This window comes from Salmo salar, chromosome ssa17 (genome assembly GCF_905237065.1).
Source record: "Salmo salar chromosome ssa17, Ssal_v3.1, whole genome shotgun sequence".
Taxonomy (NCBI): Eukaryota; Metazoa; Chordata; class Actinopteri; order Salmoniformes; family Salmonidae; genus Salmo; species Salmo salar.
Window position 1 is genome coordinate 9,439,350 of NC_059458.1, and position 22,577 is coordinate 9,461,926.

At 43.7% G+C, this 22,577-nt stretch overlaps 2 protein-coding genes across 2 annotated transcripts in view; both read left to right on the forward strand.

The window, feature by feature from the left end:
- The window catches only part of LOC106575100 (ATP-binding cassette sub-family B member 6), a 31,026-nt gene extending 21,086 nt beyond the window's left edge, over positions 1-9,940 (forward strand). Inside the window, exons 17-20 of the mRNA XM_014151292.2 lie at positions 58-170; positions 6,723-6,817; positions 7,119-7,187; positions 7,469-9,940. Coding sequence (XP_014006767.2) covers positions 58-170; positions 6,723-6,817; positions 7,119-7,187; positions 7,469-7,622 — 431 coding nt within the window. The 3' untranslated portion in view covers positions 7,623-9,940. The remainder of the gene's footprint in view (positions 1-57; positions 171-6,722; positions 6,818-7,118; positions 7,188-7,468) is intronic.
- A 79-nt stretch (positions 9,941-10,019) lies between these two features.
- On the forward strand, positions 10,020-21,298 carry cnppd1 (cyclin Pas1/PHO80 domain containing 1). Its single transcript, XM_014151293.2, has 8 exons — positions 10,020-10,264; positions 10,809-10,911; positions 11,017-11,098; positions 11,186-11,306; positions 13,139-13,267; positions 16,478-16,539; positions 17,703-17,820; positions 18,645-21,298. The coding sequence occupies exons 1-8, from the start codon at positions 10,202-10,204 to the stop codon at positions 19,296-19,298; spliced, it is 1,332 nt and encodes a 443-aa protein (XP_014006768.1). The 5' UTR covers positions 10,020-10,201; the 3' UTR covers positions 19,299-21,298.
- The last annotated feature ends 1,279 nt before the right edge of the window (positions 21,299-22,577 follow it).

The window sequence follows — 22,577 nt, forward strand, 5'->3', positions numbered from 1 at the left end:
CTGTATGAGGTGAGTGACGTTTGTGTCTGTGCTGTCTCGGTCTGTCCCCCTACCCAGGATACGACACCCAGGTGGGCGAGAGGGGTCTGAAGCTGAGTGGGGGGGAGAAGCAGAGGGTGGCTATCGCCCGCACCATCCTCAAGGCCCCTCAGATCATCCTGCTGGATGAGGTAAACTTTCAGGAAGGTCCACCAGGAGGCTCAGTGACCCTGTTCAAATAGGTATAGGGTGAAGATGCCCCGAGACAATGATCTTGGGTCAGTTGCATTTTTTTCTTATTTTTTTGGTTAAGTTTAGGATTGGGGAGGGGAAGCTAGGCCTAGATCTTTACCTAGGTGAAACTTCACCCCGGAGCGTTCAAATATTTAAAAAACACACACACTTCCTCCCTCCTCTCCTTGAAGTTATCGCTGAGTTTACACAAATTGATAGGTGAACGTAGGGTTGCAAAGGGTAATAAACTTTCTGGGATTTTTCCAGACATTTTCCATGGGAATTTTGCTTAAATTCATAAAAAAAGTTAGCTTATAACAGTGAACCTTTGTTGTTGGATACACATAAGGCAATTCTAGATATTGTGGCATATTTTGGTTAAATTATCCCTAATTCAATGGAATTGCAACCCTCTGCATGCACAGTGCATTCTTCCATCACATGTACAGTGCACTCTTCCATCACATGTACAGCTGATTCTCAAGATCTTGCACACTAATGAGATGCTATTGAGCCCACGCTACTACACTGTCTAAGCCAAGGACTACATGCTTTCTGGTAAATTTGTATTACAATACTGGGTGGGGTGAATATGTTTTATATGACATACATTATTTTTTGTTAACTAGTAAATAGTAGCCTACAGCAAAGTGTTTAAATAATTTCTAAGTTGTTAACAATTTCTGCTAGTTAGTTTTTGCTACCATGTGGGTTTTAGCTTACTTGAGCCTGCTATCTGAGGAGTGTTAATTCACCTGTTTCCAAACATGTTTCATTTTAAAACATGTATCTTACAAAGGAGTTGTTTAATCTAACTGCTTAACTATTTATCTGTACATGGAATTGTATTTTCTATTTTTTTTACTCATCTTTTTTCTAGTCTTTACAGGAAAATACCATGGGCACTATCTGATGTGTGGAGACATTTCACTGCAGCTAATGTAGAAGGAAAAGCTGTGTACATTTGCAAATACTGTGCCAAATCATATGTGAAGAATGCAACAAAGATGCAGAATCATCTGGCCAAGTGCATAAAGTTCCCTCAGCGCTCACAACAAGCAATCTCTGACAAAAGTTCCTCGACTTATATTCGTGGTGAAAATGATGAATCAGACACCTTATCGATAGCAACAGCTCATGGTCCTCCTGGAATCAGATGTTTACGTAGTCAGAGAAATGCTGATGAATGTCTTGCTCGAGCTTTGTATGCAACTGGTTCACCTCTGATGCTTACAGGCAATGTGTATTGGAAGAGATTTCTGAATATCCTTTGCCCAGCAAGCACCCCTCCAACCAGACATGCTTTATCTACTCATTTGCTGGATGCAGAGTTCAACAGAGTTAAAGTGAAGGTCAAGCAAATCATAGAGAAAGCAGACTGTATTGCAATCATCTCTGATGGGTGGTCGAATGTTCATGGGCAATGAATAATAAACTACATCATCTCCACCCCTTAACCAGTATTCTACAAGAGCACAGACACAAGGGACAACAGACACACCGGTCTCTACATTGCTGAAGGCAGTCATCAATGACCTTGGACCACAGAAGGTACACTGCTCAAAAAAATAAAGGGAACACTTAACACAATGTAACTCCAAGTCAATCACACTTCAGTGAAATCAAACTGTCCGCTTAGGAAGCAACACTAATTGACAATAAATTTCACAGGCTGTTGTGCAAATGGAATAGACAACAGGTGGAAATTATATGCAATTAGCAAGACACCCTCAATAAAGGAGTGGTTCTGCAGGTGGTGACCACAGACCACTTCTCAGTTCCTATGCTTCCTGGCTGATGTTTTGGTCACTTTTGAATGCTGGCGGTGCTTTCACTCTAGTGGTAGCATGAGACGGAGTCTACAACCCACGAAGTGGCTCAGGTAGTGCAGCTCATCCAGGATGGCACATCAATGCGAGCTGTGGCAAGAAGGTTTGCTGTGTCTGTCAGCGTAGTGTCCAGAGCATGGAGGCACTACCAGGAGACAGGCCAGTACATCAGGAGACGTGGAGGAGGCCGTAGGAGGGCAACAACCCAGCAGCAGGACCGCTACCTCCGCCTTTGTGCAAGGAGGAGCAGGAGGAGCACTGCCAGAGCCCTGCAAAATGACCTCCAGCAGGCCACAAATGTGCATGTGTCTGCTCAAATGGTCAGAAACAGACTCCGTGAGGGTGGTATGAGAGCCCGACGTCCACAGGTGGGGGTTGTGCTTACAGCCCAACACCGTGCAGGACGTTTGGCATTTGCCAGAGAACACCAAGATTGGCAAATTCGCCACTGGCGCCCTGTGCTCTTCACAGATGAAAGCAGGTTCACACTGAGCACACGTGACAGACGTGACAGAGTCTGGAGATGCCATGGAGAACGTTCTACTGCCTGCAACATCCTCCAGCATGACCGGTTTGGCGGTGGGTCAGTCATGGTGTGGGGTGGCATTTCTTTGGGGGGCCGCACAGCCCTCCATGTGCTCGCCAGAGGTAGCTTGACTGCCATTAGGTACTGAGATGAGATCCTCAGACCCCTTGTGAGACCATATGCTGGTGCGTTTGGCCCTGGGTTCCTCCTAATGCAAGACAATGCTAGACCTCATGTGGCTGGAGTGTGTCAGCAGTTCCTGCAAGAGGAAGGCATTGATGCTATGGACTGGCCCGCCCGTTCCCCAGACCTGAATACAATTGAGCACATCTGGGACATCATGTCTCGCTCCATCCACCAACGCCACGTTGCACCACAGACTGTCCAGGAGTTGGCGGATGCTTTAGTCCAGGTCTGGGAGGAGATCCCTCAGGAGACCATCCGCCACCTCATCAGGAGCATGCCCAGGCGTTGTAGGGAGGTCATACAGGCACGTGGAGGCCACACACACTACTGAGCCTCATTTTGACTTGTTTTAAGGACATTACATCGAAGTTGGATCAGCCTGTAGTGTGGTTTTCCACTTTAATTTTGAGTGTGACTCCAAATCCAGACCTCCATGGGATGATAAATTGGATTTCCATTGATTATTTTTGTGTGATTTTGTTGTCAGCACATTCAACTATGTAAAGAAAAAAGTATTTAATAAGATTATCTCATTCATTCAGATCTAGGATGTGTTATTTTAGTGTTCCCTTTATTTTTTTGAGCAGTGTATTTGCACTGGTGACAGACAATGCTGCGAACATGAAGGCTGCTTGGTCTAAAGTGGAGGAGTCCTACCCTCACATCACACCCATTGGCTGTGCTGTTCATGCATTGAATCTGCTCCTCAAGGACATCATGGCACTGAAAACAATGGATACACTCTACAAGAGAGCCAAGGAAATGGTTAGGTATGTAAAGGGTCATCAAGTTATAGCAGCAATCGACCTCACCAAGCAAAGTGAGAAGAATAAGAGCACCACATTGAGCTGCCCAGCAACACCCGTTGGGGTGGTGTTGTCATCATGTTTTACAGTCTCCTGGAGAGGAAGGTGTCTCTCCAAGAAATGGCCATATCACAGTCTGCCGATATGGACAGCCCCATCAAGAGGATCCTCCTGGATTATGTATTTGGGGAGAGAGGGTTAAGCAGCCTGAAAATCCTGAAACCTATAGCAGTAGCCATTGCACAGATTGAGGGAGACGATGCTATCCTGTCTGATGTTCAAACTCTGCTTGCAGATGTAAGAGAAGAAATATGTACTGCCCTGCCATCTTCACTGTTGCTCCAAGCAGAGGAAACTGCAGTTCTGCAATACATCAAAAAGCGTGAAGACTTCTGCCTGAAGCCCATACACGCCACAGCGTACATGTTGGACCCCAAGTATGTTGGCAAGTGCATCCTGTCTGGCGCAGAGATCAACAAGGCTTATGGTGTCATCACTACAGTGTCTCGCTACCTTGGCCTGGATGAGGGCAAGGTTCTTGGCAATCTGGCAAAGTACACTTCCAAGCAAGAGCTTTGGGGTGGAGATGCAATATGCCAGTCGTGCAAACATATCTCATCAGCCACCTGGTGGAAGGGACTTTGTGGATCTTGGGCTCTTTCCCCAGTTGCCTCCAATATCCACTAAATCCCACCAACATCAGCCGCCTCAGAGCGCAACTGGTCCTTTTTTGGGAATACACACACCAAAGCACGCAACAGGCTGACCAATACAAGGGTTGAAGAATTGGTGGCCATCCGGGCAAATTTGAGGCTTTTTGAGCCTGACAACGAGCCATCCTCAATGAGGTTGGAAAGTGACAGTGGAGATGAGGCCTCAGAGTCTGATGTTCAAGAGGTGGACATTGAGGAGGTCCAGGGAGAAGACGTGGAAGCCTGAGAGGAAGACAACCAAAGCTTTCGTTTCTAGACTATCATTTTACAGAATTACAGTTGAAGTCGAAAGTTTACATACACTTAGGTTGGAGTCATTAAATCTTGTTTTTCAACCACACCACAAATTTCTTGTTAACGAACTATAGTTTTGGCAAGTCAGTTAGGACATCTACTTTGTGCATGACACAAGTAATTTTTCCAACAATTGTTTACAGACAGATTATTTCACTTATAACTCACTGTATCACAATTTCAGTGGGTCAGAAGTTTACATACACTAAGTTGACGGTGCCTTTAAACAGCTTGGAACATTCCAGAAAATGTCATGGCTTTAGAAGCTTCTGATAGGCTAATTGACATCATTTGAGTCAATTTGAGGTGTACCTGTGGATGTATTTCAAGGCCTACCTTCAAACTCAGTGCCGTTTTGCTTGACATCAAGGGAAAATAAAAAGACATCAGCCAAGACCTCAGGGGGAAAAAATGTAGACCTCCACAAGTCTGGTTCATCCTTGGGAGGAATTTCCAAATGCCTGAAGGTACCATGTTCATTTCTACAAACAATAGTACACAAGTATAAACACCATGGGACCACGCAGCCATCATACCGCTCAGGAAGGAGACGCGTTCTGTCTCCTAGAGATTAATGTACTTTGGTGCGAAAAGTGCAAATTAATCCCAGAACAATAGCAAAGGACCTTGTGAAGATGCTGGAGGAAACAGGTACAAAAGTATCTATATCCACAGTAAAAGTCCTATATCGACATAACCTGAAAGTCCGTTCAGCAATGAAGAAGCCACTGCTCCAAAACTGCCATAAAAAAGCCAGACTACGGTTTGCAACTTTACATGGGGACAAAGATCGTACTTTTTGGAGAAATGTCCTCTGGTCTGATGAAACAACAAAAATAGAACTGTTTGGCCATAATGACCATTGTTCTGTTTGGAGGAAAAAGGGGGAGGCTTGCAAGCCAAAGAACACCATCCCAACCGTGAAGCATGGGGGTGGCAGCATCATGTTGTGGCGGTGCTTTGCTTGCAGGAGGGACTGATACACTTCACAAAATAGATGGCATCATGAGGCAGGAAAATTATGTGGATATATTGAAGCAACATCTCAAGACATCAGTCAGGAAGTTAAAGCTTGGTCGCAAATGGGTCTTCCAAATGGACAATGACCCCAAGCATACTTCCGAAGTTCTGGCAAAGTGGCTTAAGGACAACAATGTCAAGGTATTGGAGTGGCCATCACAAAGCCCTGACCTCAATCCTATAGAACATTTGTGGGCAGAACTGAAAAAGTGTGTGTGAGCAAGGAGGCCTACAAACCTGACTCAGTTAAACCAGCTCTGTCAGGAGGAATGGGCCAAAATTCACCCAGCTTGTGGAAGGCTACCTGAAATGTTTGACCCAAGTTAAACAATTTAAAGGCAATACTAACAAATACTAATTGAGTGTATGTAAACTTCTGACCCACTGGGAATGTGATGAAAGAAATAAAAGCTTAAATAAATCATTCTCTACTATTATTCTGACATTTCACATTCTTAAAATAAAGTGGTGATCCTAACTGACCTAAGACAGGGATTTTTTTACTGGTATTAAATGTCAGGAATTGTGAAAAACTGAGTTTAAATGTACTTGGCTAAGGTGTATGTAAACTTCCGACTTCAACAGTATTTTGAAAACGTTTTTGCGAGATGCGATGGATCATTGGTGATTATTCAGTATTCCCTTTCTTTTGCTGTTCAGTGAAATCATCCCATGTGAAGAGTCAACTCATTTAATTAAAGTTCAATTAGTCACTAAATTGTATTTTTTTATTTCTATTGGAAGGATTTAATCATTTGCCATTATGTCTACTTATGAAAAGGTAAAAGGTTTATGTTTCTGTCTCCATATGATATGGTAAATATAACCAATTCAAAAAACATCTACATTTAATAGTATTAACATTACTTTGCATATATTTCTGTTAATTCCCATATATTCCCACGGAAAGTTTTCACCTGTGAATATTCCCCAAAATGTGCAACCCTAGCTGAACGCATTGGCTCTGTCACTTAGCTTTCACCAGTCCAGCCAAAGATGCTTTCTTAACATATTTGAAGAGGGACTGTTTGCCCCCACACCACTGAACCCCTTTCCTATTGTGTTGCAGTGGATTAATACGAGTTCACTGAACTTGAATATGTTACTTATCTCATAAAGTTTTCCCTCTGCACAGGCCACATCTGCTCTAGACACACAGACGGAGCGCAACATTCAGGCGTCGCTAACCAAAGTGTGCTCCAATCGGACCACCATCGTCGTGGCTCACAGGTAAGGGATGGGTCTCAGTTGGAACAAAATGCATGTAAGGAGGGAACCCATACAGTATGATCAGTGGAGGCTGCTGAGGGGAGGACGACTCATAATAATGGCTAGAACGGAGCGAATGGAATTGCATCATGATGTATTGGATACCATTCCACTCCAGCCATTACCACGAGCCTGTCCTCCTCAATTAAGGTGCCAACAACCTGCTGTGATTAGGACACACACATTTCTCCCCTCTAATGCTGAGTTTGTATGGTTTGGATCTGTCCGGTCTATAGTCGGATTGTGAATTGTCTGTCTTCAGGTTGTCGACCATCATCGGTGCCGACCAGATTCTTGTTCTAAGTGACGGTCAGATAGCAGAGCGAGGACGGTGAGTGAATGGTTGAATGAGTGTTTGTTCTATTGCTGCACACTCCACAAGCCTATTCCAATCAAAATATTGTTTTATGCTCTTCAAGAAACAAACATCTAAAGAATGTATGTAAATGCCAAGAATGGGACAGGCCAATGTTGAATGCTTCTCACACTATAGTCCTATTCTCAACACCTTATAGTGCCCATGTGGGAACATCTTGACATTGTACTTGATGATGGTAATGGTGATTGTGTGTCCCCATTGTAGCTACATATTCTCCACTTTCTCCCTCCCAGGCATGATGAGCTGCTGGCTAAGGAAGGGTTGTACTGTGACATGTGGATGAAGCAGCAACAGGCACAGGACTCAGCCTCTGACACAGAAGCCAAAGACAGGAAGTCTGAGAAACTACAGCCCCCATCAGTCACTGCAGGCCACAGGAGCCACTGAGGCTAGAGTGAGAGGTCAAGGATATGTAGACATTGTGAGGAGACAGAGGAGGACAAAGAGGGATGCAGGGAGAGGATTAGATACCTCAAAAGGCTGTTTTGTCTTTTTTAGGGTATCTGTCCATTGAGGTTAATTCTGTTATGAGTGAAGTTTTAAGCACATATTTATTGGGTATTTTATGTTTGATCATTCAATCAAAATGTTTGTGCCATGAATGCCTCAGGCCAGTTGTTTTTAAGTGTATTCAGGATCGTGTTCATTTGGTTAATTAACAGAAAATGTTTTAAAACGTTTTGTTTCTTATTGGACATGTCCAGGTAGTCCCTCCTTATTGCAGTCTGTTTTGACCTGTTTCGTGCGTAATTAATATCCAATGCAAAAAACATCTACATTTAAATTGAGTCAGATGCTCGATAAAGTTCTGGGGAGAGACGTGTTGGAAAAGACACTAGAATGAGCAGCGGAAGCAGGGCTGTAGCCTCCCCACACACACACTTTCTGCAAGTTACGGGCAAGTTTAGAAGCCAAATGTTCCCTCCCCTTCCAAAATTTGAACGATGCAAACACCTGCAAAATCATAATTTCTCCAAATGATCAGTGGCTGTTGTCGCATCCCACAGTCTGTTGAAAACACTAATATACCAGTTATGTTACGTGCATCTGTCCATGAGGGATTAGTGCCTAATGAACACGACCCAGGACTCAGTATAATCCGTCTTCTTGCTGTCTGAAGTCGTTTGATTGCAGCCGTCCAGAGAAGTGGCAGCAAGTCCAAAGTAGACGAATACCTACCCTTAAGCGCAGGTATAGGCAGTTTGGCAGAGTGTCTCACAACACTTTAAATGGTTGACTAATGTTTAGGGGTTGAGAAATGTATTTGTTTTATTTACAGCATCTAGAGATCTTTATTGAACAGGTTCATTGTAAATTAGATTTTTTTTGAGCTGCAACTCCAAACAGACTTGGGCATTATCATGTACAGTACAGTCTAGGTGTTGACTGATACATGCAAAACTTTTATTTGTCACCAATGGTGATCAATAAGAACTACTGGCAGTATATTAAAGAGAACAGAATCGATAGAATTTACAAAATTAGTAGCGTAAAAGCAAACCTTAATGAATTACATTTACATTTTAGTCATTTAGCAGACGCTTTTATCCAGAGCGACTTACAGTAGTGAATGCATACATTTAGTTTATTTTTATACTGGCCCCCCGTGGGAATCGAACCCACAACCCTGGCGTTGCACACACCATGCTGGCGTTGCAAACACCATGCTCTACCAACTGAGCCTCAGGGAAAGGCATGAACTCAATGAACTCAAGCCTCAAGCCTGTCTATGCTGCTACCCGTTTAGTACAGAACTACTGTATCTTTATTTTAATGGAAGAAATTAGTCTGTGTTTGAACTTGTAAATATCTCCACACTGCCTTGCATTCCCAAGGCAGTGTGGAGTTGGTCAATATCTGTTGATAATAATCACACTCCATTTATTTATTGTCAAATTCTGTTTAATTTATTTTGAAACGGGCCATAAGGGAAGATCTAGCCATTTAGCTGAACTTTAGTTTATTTGAGAGAGAATGGGGACTTCAAATCTACGTGAAGTCCCTAGGGTTACAGGTTTGTGGTTGAATCGGAATTGGAAACTGTCTGCATTAATCAAGGGGAAGTGGAAATGGAGATACTTACCATCCATATGGTGCGCAGCAGACTTTACATCGTGAAAAGTTATTTCAGACTGTGAAATAAATGGATGAATCCCAAATGCATTTGTGACTGCAGAAAGAGCTAGAGATGTTCTGCTACCAAATAATTGTTCCACCACTACAGCATTCAATCATTTTGTAGGTGTACAATATGTGCAAACTGGTGCAGTCAAATTATTTACACTAATGCACCATGAGTTTGAAATGTTATCTGTGACGTGAGTGACATTGACACCACAGGAGGTTGGTGGCACCTTCATTGGGGAGAACGGGCTTGTGGCAATGGCTGGAGCGGATAGGTGGAAATGGTATCAAATACTTCAAACTATTGTTTCCATGTGTTTGATGCCATTCCATTTGTGCCTTCCAGAAATGCAACGTTTTTGTAAAGATATTAACTGCTTTGACACAATGTCAAACTTTTTTGTATGTGATTTGGGAGCATAGTTTGTTTGTAGTGTGATCTTTGCCTTTGTCACTCTTCCAATGTATGTGTGGCATTAAGCCATGCCTGGAAGTCAAATACATAAATGGTTTGTTTTTACTTTGTATATATGTTAATAAATTGTATAATTAAAGATGTATAATGACAAAGTGGGCTCTGTTTTTGCTAATTTACCATATTGCTAGATTTATATTATTAGACATTTTGTATCCATACAGTACATTGCATAACTGTTCCCAAGACTGTTCCCTCCCTCCATCTCAGCTGCTGATTGGTTTTATAAGCGGGCTTGTCAGCCATCACAACGGGGGTTACTGCTGTGCTAGCTAGCTAGCCTGAGTAAGACCAGACGCCGTTTTATGTATCTATTTTCAGTTTGACTTTTCTATTTCTACTATTTGGCTAATGTTGGATAGACAGCATGGATTTCAACGAATTGTTTAGTGAACGAACATTTCAATTTTCTGACTTTCAGGAGTTTACGGTAAGTTAGCCTATCAAGGCGAGTGACGCTAGCTGAGTTGGCTAGTTTAGGTAGTTAAGTATGACCGCAAACGGGTTGATGTGAGCTTTAGACTTATTTGGTAATAATCGCATTTTAAATATGCATACCAGGTTAAACAACACGTGTTGTATGCCTTATAATTGAACATCAAAACACGGCAAGGTTAACGCTTACTGTACAGTATAGTACTAGCTCACGCGTTAACGTAGCTAACCAGCCTGCTAACGTTAGCTACATGTGATTGTGGTTGTTCTGGATTTAGGTGACAAGTCGTGAAGTTGAAGCTAACGTTAACCTCGTAAAACGGTAGCCAGCAAACACAGTAGGACAACCGACTATAAGAGGCAATTTGTGGGATTGCTAACGGTTAGCTAGCTAACCTATTCCAACCGTGTTGACATGACTTGCTTGTGTAAATTTGGCTAACTTGATGTTAGCTAGCTAACGTTATGTCAGGTTCTTTCTTTTTTGTCATGTAGGCCCTTAGCTCAATGATTCACTTTGCTCTCTGATCTGCCTTCAGTTTCTTCCTGGACATCAGAAACTGTCAGAGAGAGTGCGGAAGCGATTGTACTATGGCCTGGACCAAGACGGCTCTCTAGATTCCCTTTCCTGTCCTGTTACAGGTTAGCTATTCTGTCTGCTAGGTTATGTCCTGTCCATGTGTGACTGTTGATTATTATGTTGTGAATTTGAATGATTGATTCTTATGTTCTGAATATGATTTCTAGATATTGCTGTGGAACTCCTTCAGAAATCTGCCCCTAGCCCAATTCGAAAACTGCACAAGAAATATGCTGCTCATGTCGCGAGGTATGTTGTCAGTGAATGTTGACACTTGTTCTCCTTTCTGGGCATGTAATGGTCTCCATAACTTAATATAGTTGGTCTGTTTTTCAGGGAGGCGTGCATCTCTCCATGTGCCATGATGTTGGCCCTGGTCTACATCGAAAGGCTACGACACAGGAACCCCGAATACCTGCAAAAGATCTCCTCCTCGGATCTCTTCCTTATCTCCATGGTATGTGGGCCAAAGGTTGGATGCGTCTGAAATGGCACCCTATTGCCTTTGTAGTGTACTGCTTATGACCAGACCCAAGATCTGCATTTCACTGTTAGTCTACACCTCTGGCAGTCTCTATGGGGGTGCCACAGGGTTCAATTCTCGGGCCGACTCGCTTCTCTGTATACATCAATGATGTTGCTCTTGCTGCTGGTGAGTCTCTGATCCACCTCTACGCAGACGACACCATTCTGTATACTTCTGGCCCTTCTTTGGACACTGTGTTAACTAACCTCCAGACGAGCTTCAATGCCATACAACTCTCCTTCCGTGGCCTCCAACTGCTCTTAAATACAAGTAAAACTAAATGCATGCTATTCAATCGATCACTGCCCGCACCTGCTCGCCCGTCTAGCATCACTACTCTGGACGGCTCTGACTTAGAATATGTGGACAACTACAAATACCTGGGTGTCTGGTTAGACTGTAAACTCTCCTTCCAGACTCACATTAAGCATCTCCAATCCAAAATTAAATCTATAATCGGCTTCCTATATCGCAACAAAGCCTCCTTCACTCATGCTGCCAGACATACCCTCGTAAAACTGACCATCCTACCGATCCTTGACTTCGGTGATGTCATCTATAAAATGGCCTCCAACACTCTACTCAACAAACTGGATGTAGTCTATCACAGTGCCATCCGTTTTGTCACCAAAGCCCCATATACTACCCACCACTGCGACCTGTACGCTCTCGTTGGTTGCCCCTCGCATCATACTCGTCGCCAAACCCACTGGCTACAGGTTATCTACAAGTCTCTGCTAGGTAAAGCCCCGCCTTATCTCAGCTCACTGGTCACCATAGCAGCACCCACCTGTAGCACACGCTCCAGCAGGTATATCTCTCTGATCACCCCCAAAGCCAATTCCTCCTTTGGCCGTCTCTCCTTCCAGTTCTCTGCTGCCAATGACTGGAACGAACTGCAAAAATCTCTGAAGCTGGAGACTCATATCTCCCTCACTAGCTTTAAGCACCAGCTGTCAGAGCAGCTCACAGATCACTGCACCTGTACATAGATGGGCTGCTTACAGATGGGCTATCTACCTACCTCATCCCCATACTGTATTTATTTATTTGTCTTGCTCCTTTGCACCCCAGTATCTCTACTTGCACATTCATCTTCTGCACATCTACCATTCCAGTGTTTAATTACTATGTTGTAATTACTTTGCCACCATGGCCTATTTAAATAAAGGTGAAATAAATAAAACCTGTTGTTTACAAAGCATGTGACAATATTTTTTTGGTTGATTGGAACTCACCGGTTGTCCCGCCAGAATTAGACAAAGGCTATTTAGCCTATGTGATAAGTATTAGGTCCTCTCACCAGAATTAGGCCAAGGCTATGCATGTGATGGGCACAGTACAGCTTGTTATGAACATGGGTCTCTGTAATTGCTGGGCATGTAGGGCCCAGACCCATATACTACACCCAATTCTTGTTCAATTTACAATTTCCTGCAGCTGCCCGCAATGTGCTTTTTAGACCAGGGGTAGGCATAAGAGTGTGTCTGGGAAAGCATCCTGTCATGTTATCAAATCACATTTTATTCGTCACGCACAGTTTACAGCAGGTATAAAAGATGCTGTAAAATACTTATGTAATTGCTTCTTCAACAATGCAGTACGTCAGTCAATAACAATAGTCAAGTCAAAAATAACAAGCAATAGAATTAATAAGATGGAATCTCCTGTGTAGTATGTGTGAGATGGATGCGAACACAACTTGCTTTCTATGACATATGGACTGATCTTAACCTCCTAATCCTGTGTCGCCTTTCCTCCAGATGGTTGCCAGCAAGTATTTGTACGACGAAGGGGAGGACGAGGAGGTGTTCAACGACGAGTGGGGAGCAGCTGGAAAACTGGACGTCCAGACTGTCAACACCCTGGAGATGAATTTCCTCGATGCCATTGTAAGTTATACGTGGTATTACATACTATACCACAGGCCCAGAAACGTGTGGTCCTACTCAGAGCCATATATTTAATAGTGGTGCGTGGGTCCAATCGTTAGTTCACCCCCATCCGCCCGCAATGAAAATCTGAGGCCCGACCCTAACCCACTAATATAGAAAAAGCGCTGTAGGATACAGTCAGAGATGGCAGAACAATTTTTTTGACAGAAGGTGCAGGATTCTTTGTTGTTGCCTGATTTAGATATGTTTCTGCTTATTTCTGACATTTTGGTAGGCTTTTTTTAATCATCTTGTCTCTAATTAGATGCATGCAGCTTCTCTTCTGTCATTGTTTCCCTAGAAGACTAAATAAACCCTTGCTCACCAGAATGTCATAAATCGATAGAATGAATGCTTCAATTCAGTTGACATTGGTCAAATGTTCTGTTGTCTCTGCTTCTTTAACGGAGCAAAGACGTTCAGGAACCGGGAGAAAATGCAATGACAAAAACAACGGAAATATTTTCAGTGTAAATTTCCAAATAGCATCAGTTTGACTGGTTGGAAGGAAATAGAAAGCTGTGAAAACTACCCAACGGGTTTCTGAAAAGATTCAGTTCAGCTTGGATGCATATTTAATGTGGTTGAAATACTATCAGCTTTTATGATGCTGATAAAGATGACATCTCTTACAGATATCTAACTGCGCATTCACTTTCTCTCAAGATGCTGAAAGAAAGAAATCATATTTCTCTACTCCTTTTCGGGTCAAAATGTTTCCTACATTTGGTGTATCATTTTATTGCAAGAAATGCTCAATTCTGCAGGAGTTAATATTAAGGCTGTGTGAGAGGTTATAGACCAGTGTCCAGATTTCAGTTTCCATTTAACCCATCTGAACAGTAGGCTACAGTTCCCTGAAGTGTCATATGCTTATTTAAAGTATAGTGCCTCACATTCATTACACATAACATAGCCGGCACTGCTTTCATCATCTTTTACCACTTCACCAAATCTTTCCCAAACATTACTTTTCTTGCCCCCCCCCTTTTCTTTATTTTCAACTCTCCATTTCGTAGCTTTTCTCTTATTGAATTGAACTCGACATTGTCACTTTTTCTGCCTGGCCCCTTCCCAAAAGCGTTTTACGATTGGGGTGTATCTGGGGGGGGTAACTTTGAAAGTTTCTTCAAGTGCAGTCGCAAAAACCATCAAGCTCTATGATGAAACTGGCTCTCATGAGGACCACCACAGGAAAGGAGGACCCAGAGTTACCTCTGCTGCAGAGGATATGTTCATTAGAGTTACCTGCCTCAGAAATTGCAGCCCAATTAAATGCTTCAGAGTTCAAGTAACAGACACATTTCAACATCATCTGTTCAGAGGAGTCTGTGTCAATCAGGCCTTCATTGTCAAATTGCTGCAAAGAAACCACTACTAAAGGACACCAATAAGAAGAAGAGACTTGCTTGGGCCAAGAAACACGAGCAATTGACATTAGACTAGTGGAAATCTGTCCTTTGGTCTGATAAGTCAAAATTATTTTGATTTTTGCTTCCGACCTCCATGTCTTTGTGAGAAGCAGAGTAGGTGAACGGATTATCTCTGCATGTGTGATTCCCACCGTGAAGCATTTAGGTGTGATGGTGTGGGGGTGCTTTGCTGGTGACACTGTCAGTGATTTACTTAGAATTTAAGGCACACTTAACCAGCATGGCGGCTACAGCATTCTGCATCGATACGCCATCCCATCTGGTTTGTGCTTAGTGGGACTTTCATTTGTTTTTCAACAGGACAATTACCCAACACACCTCCAGGCTGGGTACGGGCTATTTGACAAAGAAGGAGAGTGATGGAGTGCTGCATCAGATGACCTGGCCTCCACAATCCCCTGACCTCAACCCAATTGAGATGGTTTGGGATGAGTTGGACCACAGAGTGAAGGAAAAGCAGCCAACAAGTTTTCAGCATACAGTATGTGGGAACTGCAAGACTGTTGGAAAAGCATTCCTCGTGAAGCTGGTTGAGAGAATGCCAAGAGTACGCAAAGCTGTCAAGGCAAAGGGTGGCTACTTTGAATAATCTCAAATATAAAATATATTTAGATTTGTTTAACACATTTTTTGGTTTCTACATGATTCCATATGTGTTGATTTGATGTCTTTGTTGTTATGCTAAAATGGCGAAAATAGTAGAAATAAATGGGAAAACACCTTTGAATGAGTAGGCGTGTCCAAACTTTTCAATGGTACTGTATATTCCATGATAAAAAAAACACACAGGGCTTGACATGAACCTGTTTATCCACTTGTCCTTCAGACAAGGATGTGACTGAAAATGTTGTTTGACGTGAGAAACCACTTTACAAAATAAAATACATCCTTATTCCCATACCATTATTACAGAGAATCAGACAAATTATACTACCCTCTGCCTATTGGCTACTTAGCTTCTTCAAGCCGGTCTCAAAATACAACACTGTCCCTTTAAGACAAAAAAAATGCTCTGTACCCGACACGTTTTGTGCTCTTGTAGGAAGAAATCGGTCCCCCATTGCTGATTTAGAAATGATCTATGACTGGGCTAATAACTCACTAACTAGAAAAGGATCTGAACAAATGTGCACACATCATATACTCACAACCGCTCATGCTGTAAACTCAGTCCAGTTCAAAGTAAGTGGCACCAATCCATGGCAATGCCTATTTGCATATAGGCCTACTGCAGCTCTGATTGGTTATGGCGAGGCCTAGTGAAGCTCTGATCGGTTATGGCGCACCGGTCTGTGTAAAGTACGGGCCTGAGTCGTGCCTGTCAATGCAATAGTATCCTACTCTGATGCTTTCTGTCTACAACAAAATCTCTTGCATAGATAGTGTTGTATACTAAGTCTTGCATAGTTAGTTCTGTTTCTGTTTGTTGTATTGAAAGTGGCTAATATTGCGTTGATTCGATCACAATTCCCACAGTAAACGGAAACTATAATAGTGTTAACTAACGGGTAAAACTCTAAAAAGTTGAGTGAAGTTCAATCTCGTGCTTCTCTGCGCTGTACCCCCCCCATATCCACACAATATTTCATGACCCTAAACCCACCCGCCCGCAGTTCTAACCACGGGGACTGTAGGTTGTGTCAACCCGCCCATCACTAATATTTAAATCCCATTGTACTGTATTTGTATGGCCATAATATGCAATCTGACAGCTGCTCTCACTTCTGTGTTTCAGGAGTGGAGCCTCTTCACTGAGCCCGTGGACTACTTTGGCATACTGAATCAACTAGAAACCAGGTTTGTGGTTCTTGTTTTCACGTAGATAGTTTTTCATGCTAGTGCAGGTTTCTCCAACTGTCGCCCTGCGGGCCGAATTTTGGGTGATTTTTATTTGGCCACCTAATGTAAAACCACCAGCAAATTATTTCCATGTGCCTCCCGGGTGGTGCAGTGGTCTAAGGCACTGCATCACAGTGCTAGCTGTGCCACCAGAGATTCTGGGTTTGAGCCTAGGCTCTGTCGCAGCCGGCCGCGACCGGGAGGCCCATGGGGTGGCGCACAATTGGCCCAGCGTCGTCCGGGTTAGGGAGTGTTTGGCCGCCAGGGATATCCTTGTCTCATCGCGCACTAGCGACTCCTGTGGCGGGCCGGGCGCAGTGCACGCTGACCAGGTCGTCAGGTGTACGGTGTTTCCTCCGACACATTGGTGCGGCTGGCTTCCGGGTTGGATGTGCGTTGTGTCAAGAAGCAGTGCGGCTTGGTTGGGTTGTGTTTCGGAGGACGCATGGCTCTCGACCTTCGCCTCTCCCGAGTCTGTACGGGAGTTGCAGCGATGAGACAAGACTGTAACTACCAATTGGATACCACGAAATGTGGGAGAATGTTTTATTTTTATTTCCATGTGTTTTTAATTCTGTAACTCTGTTCCAAAGTATTCCTATGCATAATAGAGAGCGATACAGTATATGTGATCATATACACATGTATGCCAGATTTGAAATGATTGTTTTAGTCAAATATTATATCTGTTTGGGCTTCTTGTAGTCAATTTGTGGTCTATAAAATATTTGTAATTATGTTCTGACCCCCTGACCATCCCCGCAAGAAAAACATTGGCCTGTGATCTGGGTATGTGTGTGTGAGACTCCTAATGCATTAGAAACACAAGAAGCTATGAAGGGTTGGGAATGTCATAGAGACTTCTATTTTTGTAGGCCCCATGATTCTTCAGGGAAGAACTAAGTTAGTAGTGTCACGTTCTTGTGGTGATTTGGCTGGCATAGGGACTGTAGATCTGATACAGAGCTGCTTGTTCAAACAAAGGGTTGGTTGTGTGTGTCACATGAGCGCAGTCATTTGTTTGCCAGACTCTGTTCTACGTCCGTCTCTCTCTCTCTGTGTTTGCATAGAGTGTGGTCCGTGTGTGTGTGTATATTAACGCAGGCCTGTTGTGACTCCAGTATTGCAGAGAAGCAGGGGATGAAGCGAGGCTGGTTCACCTACACTGACCTCTGTGTGCTGCTGGAGCAGGCGGCGTGGCGACAGGCACTGACGGCCATCTACCTGCACTTTGCCAAGGTGAGGAGGGGTCAGAGGGCACGGGCAGTGGGGTCCACAGTGCACTGAAGGACTGAGTCGTGGGTCATGCTCAGTATGGGCACATCGTAGCAGAACATTTTCAAATAGAAAATAGCATTTCTTATTTAACACGTATAGGTAGTATGTTTTCTCCTGCTTTGTGCCGAATGGACACAACGATGGTTTCAGAAACACACCTGAAAGTAACATGTCAATGTCATGGAAATTCTTACACAGGGACACTCAAAGTAAATCTTAGATGAATCATTGTTTATTTGTCAGCGTGCTGGAGAGGTTCCATCAAACTTAATGCACCATAGTGAACGTCTGTCAGAAGCTCTGCTGGGGCAGTTCCAGCAGTTGTCTTGTATACGGATATACACAGACAAGTTATATGTGCATAATTAATTAATCGTTACCGTTTTGTTTCATTCATGTGACCGACCAATACTGGGTCATGCATGTGACAGGCCAATACCTCACAAGGCTTCTTCTCTCTAAACTGGGACCTTGAAACTAAAATATCTTTCGTTCTCTAAACAAATTGTAGATGCTGATAGTGAGGATTCGTTAAATCTGTCACTTACATCAACATAGAAATTGGTTATTAGAACAGCACATGAATAGAACACAGAAATTAGTTATTAGAAAAGCACAAGTATAACATTTCCATCGCATCAATTTCCAAAAACTGCTAATTGCAGAAACCCACAAACTATGTGTTGATTGAAAGAAGCAACACTTTTGAAAGTAGTCAGTTTGGGGGGGAAAGGAAAAACATAATGAAAGAAATCCACTAAATCCACGTCCTCACCTCTCTCCAGGTGACCTGCATGCTGGGGCTGGTGTATCTGACCAGTGTCGCGGGCCTTATCGCCACCAGCCTCCCCAGGAGCAGCCAGCCCCTGGCCCCAGTCCGCCAAGTCCACCTGCCGAGCTCCAGCCTCTCTCCACCACCACTAGGCCTGCTCCCAGTCCCAGAGACCCCCAGTCCAGCATCCGACCTCCCTCGCTGCTGCGTCTTGGGCAACGACAGTCACAACCGCCGGCCTGGCACTCTCCACACCCACGACGACCACAACCACGGCTCGCCAACCTCCTCCCAGACCTCTATACTGTGTCTATGGGGCTCTATCCTCACTTCGCTAAGCCACACTGACCCACACCCCCAGCCTGACACTGAACCAGCCTTGTCCGCCTCCTCTCTGCACTGCCCCGGCTGCCCAGTTATAGTGGGGAGCCTCCCTCCTGGCTCCATCCAGTGCGACCCACGGAATACCTCTGCTCCACTACTTGAGCCTGGACCCCCTGGTCACCCCGCAGCACCGTGGCTGGCCCCTGCCCCCCTCCTCTACGGAGCCACCCCGATGCTCCTGGACTCCCGTCTGACTGGCATGGCACCCCTCCGTGTCGGACCCTGCTGCCCACAGTTCATGCTGCCCATCGAGAAAGCCCCATCTCTCCTCATGCCCAGCTAGACACAGACGGACAAAACAAGCCACTATCGTTACCCTTCAATGACGATGACGCTGGACTCCAAATGAAACCAGCTGGTTTTTCAGAATGCATCCGTTGCAGTGAAAGGGAAGTGAAATTTTATTTTGTATTTGCTTTTTTTTGCATATACTGTCTAAATTTGAGATAAGGGCCCCTAAAGGCGAGTAGCACATTTTGTACAGTGGTTTGCCAGCTGAATTGGTGTAAATAAGTAAGATGAACTCATAACAGCGTGAGATCTGAGTTCTGTGTTCAGACACTTATCTTTTCTAACATTTTATTTCTCAAAGGTTGGATCACATAGCTTTTCAATGGGTGTTTCTAGAAGGTGTGTACATGACAAACTAATATTTCATGTTTGGTTTAAAAATACACCAAAATATGTTTAAGCATGGCTACCATACTCGCACAGCGTTTGTTACTACCTGATCTTTAGCCTGGGTACCAGATTTGTTTGTGGAATGATGGCATCATGGAACAAACAGACTGGTACCCAGGCTACCTACTCTTTACTTATGTTTGAAAATGGGGGCTTGTGGGAGTTGGGATAAGTCATGTTTTTAGATGGAAGAGTTAAGTTTTGATGCGACGTCATAGCTATTTGAGAATGTGAGAAAGTAAGTTGTCTCCATAAAAGCAAGGCTGCTTTCTAAGTCAGTACTGTAGTGCTTTAAGAAGGGAGTCAAGCCTGGTCCCAGATCTGTTTGTGCTCTTGCCAACTCTATTGCTCTCCTTGTCAAGCCAAACATTGCATGACAATGAGTGAGAAGGAGTTGGAATGATGGCACAAACAGACTTGCACTCAAGCTAGAGACAACTAGCTAGCCTGCATTTGATTTGCCGTGGAGTCGTTGGGTCATTTTTGGTATGTTAATAATAACTAGACCAGCAAAGCCTCAGATGGCTACTGGTCCCTGCACTGAACAACAGTAGAGATTTAAATGATTTTTTTATTCCAGTGAAAAAACATGAAATTCATATCTCAGTATGGCTGCCCCTCAAGTCGTGTTCATTAGGGCACATTGTAGCGAAATGTTTTAAACCGCTTTGCAACAGTAAACGAAGATAGTTCAGCAAGTACATTTGTTTCTGAACATGACCCTGAACTCGGATAGCACTGGGTGAGATGCAACTCTGAGAGTGCGGGCTTTTAGTTTATTTTTCAAGTAACTATTTATTTTACCATGACAGAATGCAGTGGCTATCTCTGATTTCATGTTTGTCCAACAGAATGCCACGCAACTCAAATAGGTCATAACCAGTCTACTGTTTGCCGTTTTTTTTAAATAAGCGTTTTGAGTATGATGGCGCCTAACATCAAACATGATTTGTTTTGGAAATGTATCTAATGATTGCAATTTTCATCCAATAACCTTTTCATGGAAACCTAACATCCTCATATGGGTGAGTTGTATTGTGAAAAACACAATTATTATTATTATATATATATTTTAAGAGATCTGTTTTTCATTTTCTGCAATTAATTAGTAGCCCTCTTTAACATACCCATTTGGTTGGGGAGACCTGACCAACAGTAACAGCCACTCAATCACTCACAAACCATTTGTCTTCTCTACCTGCTCAAAAATGGAACATGTCTTCTTTCTCCATAGAAATAGAATTCCTTGAATGGGGATGTAAATCCTAAGTAATACTGTTTCTATGTCTCTCATCCCGGAAAAACAGTTAGCTCTTCTCATATTTTTCTACTCAAGATAGTTTCTTGCTAGGGAATTTGTGATTATTTGTACATTTTGACTTGGTTTTACGTTGACACGTTTCTGACAAGGCCATGAGGCACTGTGGTCCCTAGGACATGAACTTTGGCTTTTGTTGATTTTCTGGAAGCATCTAAATAAAACCTTTTCAAATCAGACTGAGATTTTGAAGCACGAAATCCTTGAATTTTGTAAACAATGTACAAAACATTCAATGTGTAGAAATCTGTAAAAAATGTAATAAAATGTTTGACCCTTTTAAAGGTTTGGTTTTCATTTGTCATTTAGGTCTGTATCGCTGTCCACGTGGTCCACTTTGACAGACAGTATGTAATGTGAGTTGTCAACATTGTGAGATGAATAGCTCAATCTTGGCACACACACACACACACACACACACCCTAGAAAGCAATATGCCATTTGAGCTCAATATGCCATTTGAGCTCTAACTGGATCCTGGACTTCCTGATGGGCCGCCCCCAGGTGGTAAGGGTAGGTAACAACATATCCGTCACGCTGATCCTCAACACGGGGGCCCCTTGGGTGCGTGCTCAGTCCCCTCCTGTACTCCCTGTTCACTCCTGTACTCCCTGTTCACTCATGACTGCACGGCCAGGCACGACTCCAACACCGTCATTAAGTTTGCCGTTGACGCAACAGTGGTAGGCCTGATCACCGACAATGATCAGACAGCCTATAGGGAGGAGGTCAGAGACCTGGCAGTGTGGTGCCAGGACAACAACCTCTCCCTCAACGTGATCAAGACAAAGGAGATGATTGTGGACTATAGCAAAAGGAGGACCGAGCACGCCCCCATTCTCATCGACGGGGCTGTAGCGGAGCAGGTTGAGAGCTTGAAGTTCCTTGGTGTCCACATCACCAACAAACTAGAATGGTCCAAACACGCCAAGAGAGTCGTGAAGAGGGCACGATAAAACCTATTCCCCCTCAGGAGACTGAAAAGATTTGGCTTGGGTCCTCAGATCCTCAAAAGGTTCTACAGCTGCACCATCGAGAGCATCCTGACTGGTTGCATCACCACCTGGTATGGCAACTGCTCGGCCTCTGATCGCAAGGCACTACAGAGGGTAGTGCGTACAGCCTAGTACATCACTGGGGCCAAGCTTCCTGCCATCCAGGACCTTTATACCAGGCGGTGTTGGAGGAAGGCCCTAAAAATAGTCAGACTCCAGCCACCCTAGTCATAGAACTGTTCTCTCTGCTACCACACAGAAAGCGGTACCGGAGCGCCAAGTATACGTCCAAAAGGCTTCTTAACAGCTTCTACCCCCAAGCCATAAGACTCCTGAACAGCTAATCAAATTGCTACCCAGACCCCTCTATTATGCTGCTGCTACTCTCTGTTTATTATCTATGCATAGTCACTTTAACTCGTACATATTACCTCAATTTGCTCGACTAACCGGTGTCCTCGCACATTGACTCTGTTCCGGTACCCCCTGTATATAGCCTCGCTATTGTTATTTTACTGCTGCTGTTTAATTATTTGTTACTTTTATTTTCTATTTTTTACTTAACACT

What these genes read in the sequence shown, in the direction of transcription:
- cnppd1 (XM_014151293.2), top strand. Translation starts at nt 10,202, where the DNA reads ATGGATTTCAACGAATTGTTTAGTGAACGAACATTTCAATTTTCTGAC. An exon ending in CCTTTCCTGTCCTGTTACAG is followed by an intron (nt 10,912 to 11,016) that starts GTTAGCTATTCT and finishes TATGATTTCTAG; the next exon opens with ATATTGCTGTGGAACTCCTT. An exon ending in TATGCTGCTCATGTCGCGAG is followed by an intron (nt 11,099 to 11,185) that starts GTATGTTGTCAG and finishes TCTGTTTTTCAG; the next exon opens with GGAGGCGTGCATCTCTCCAT.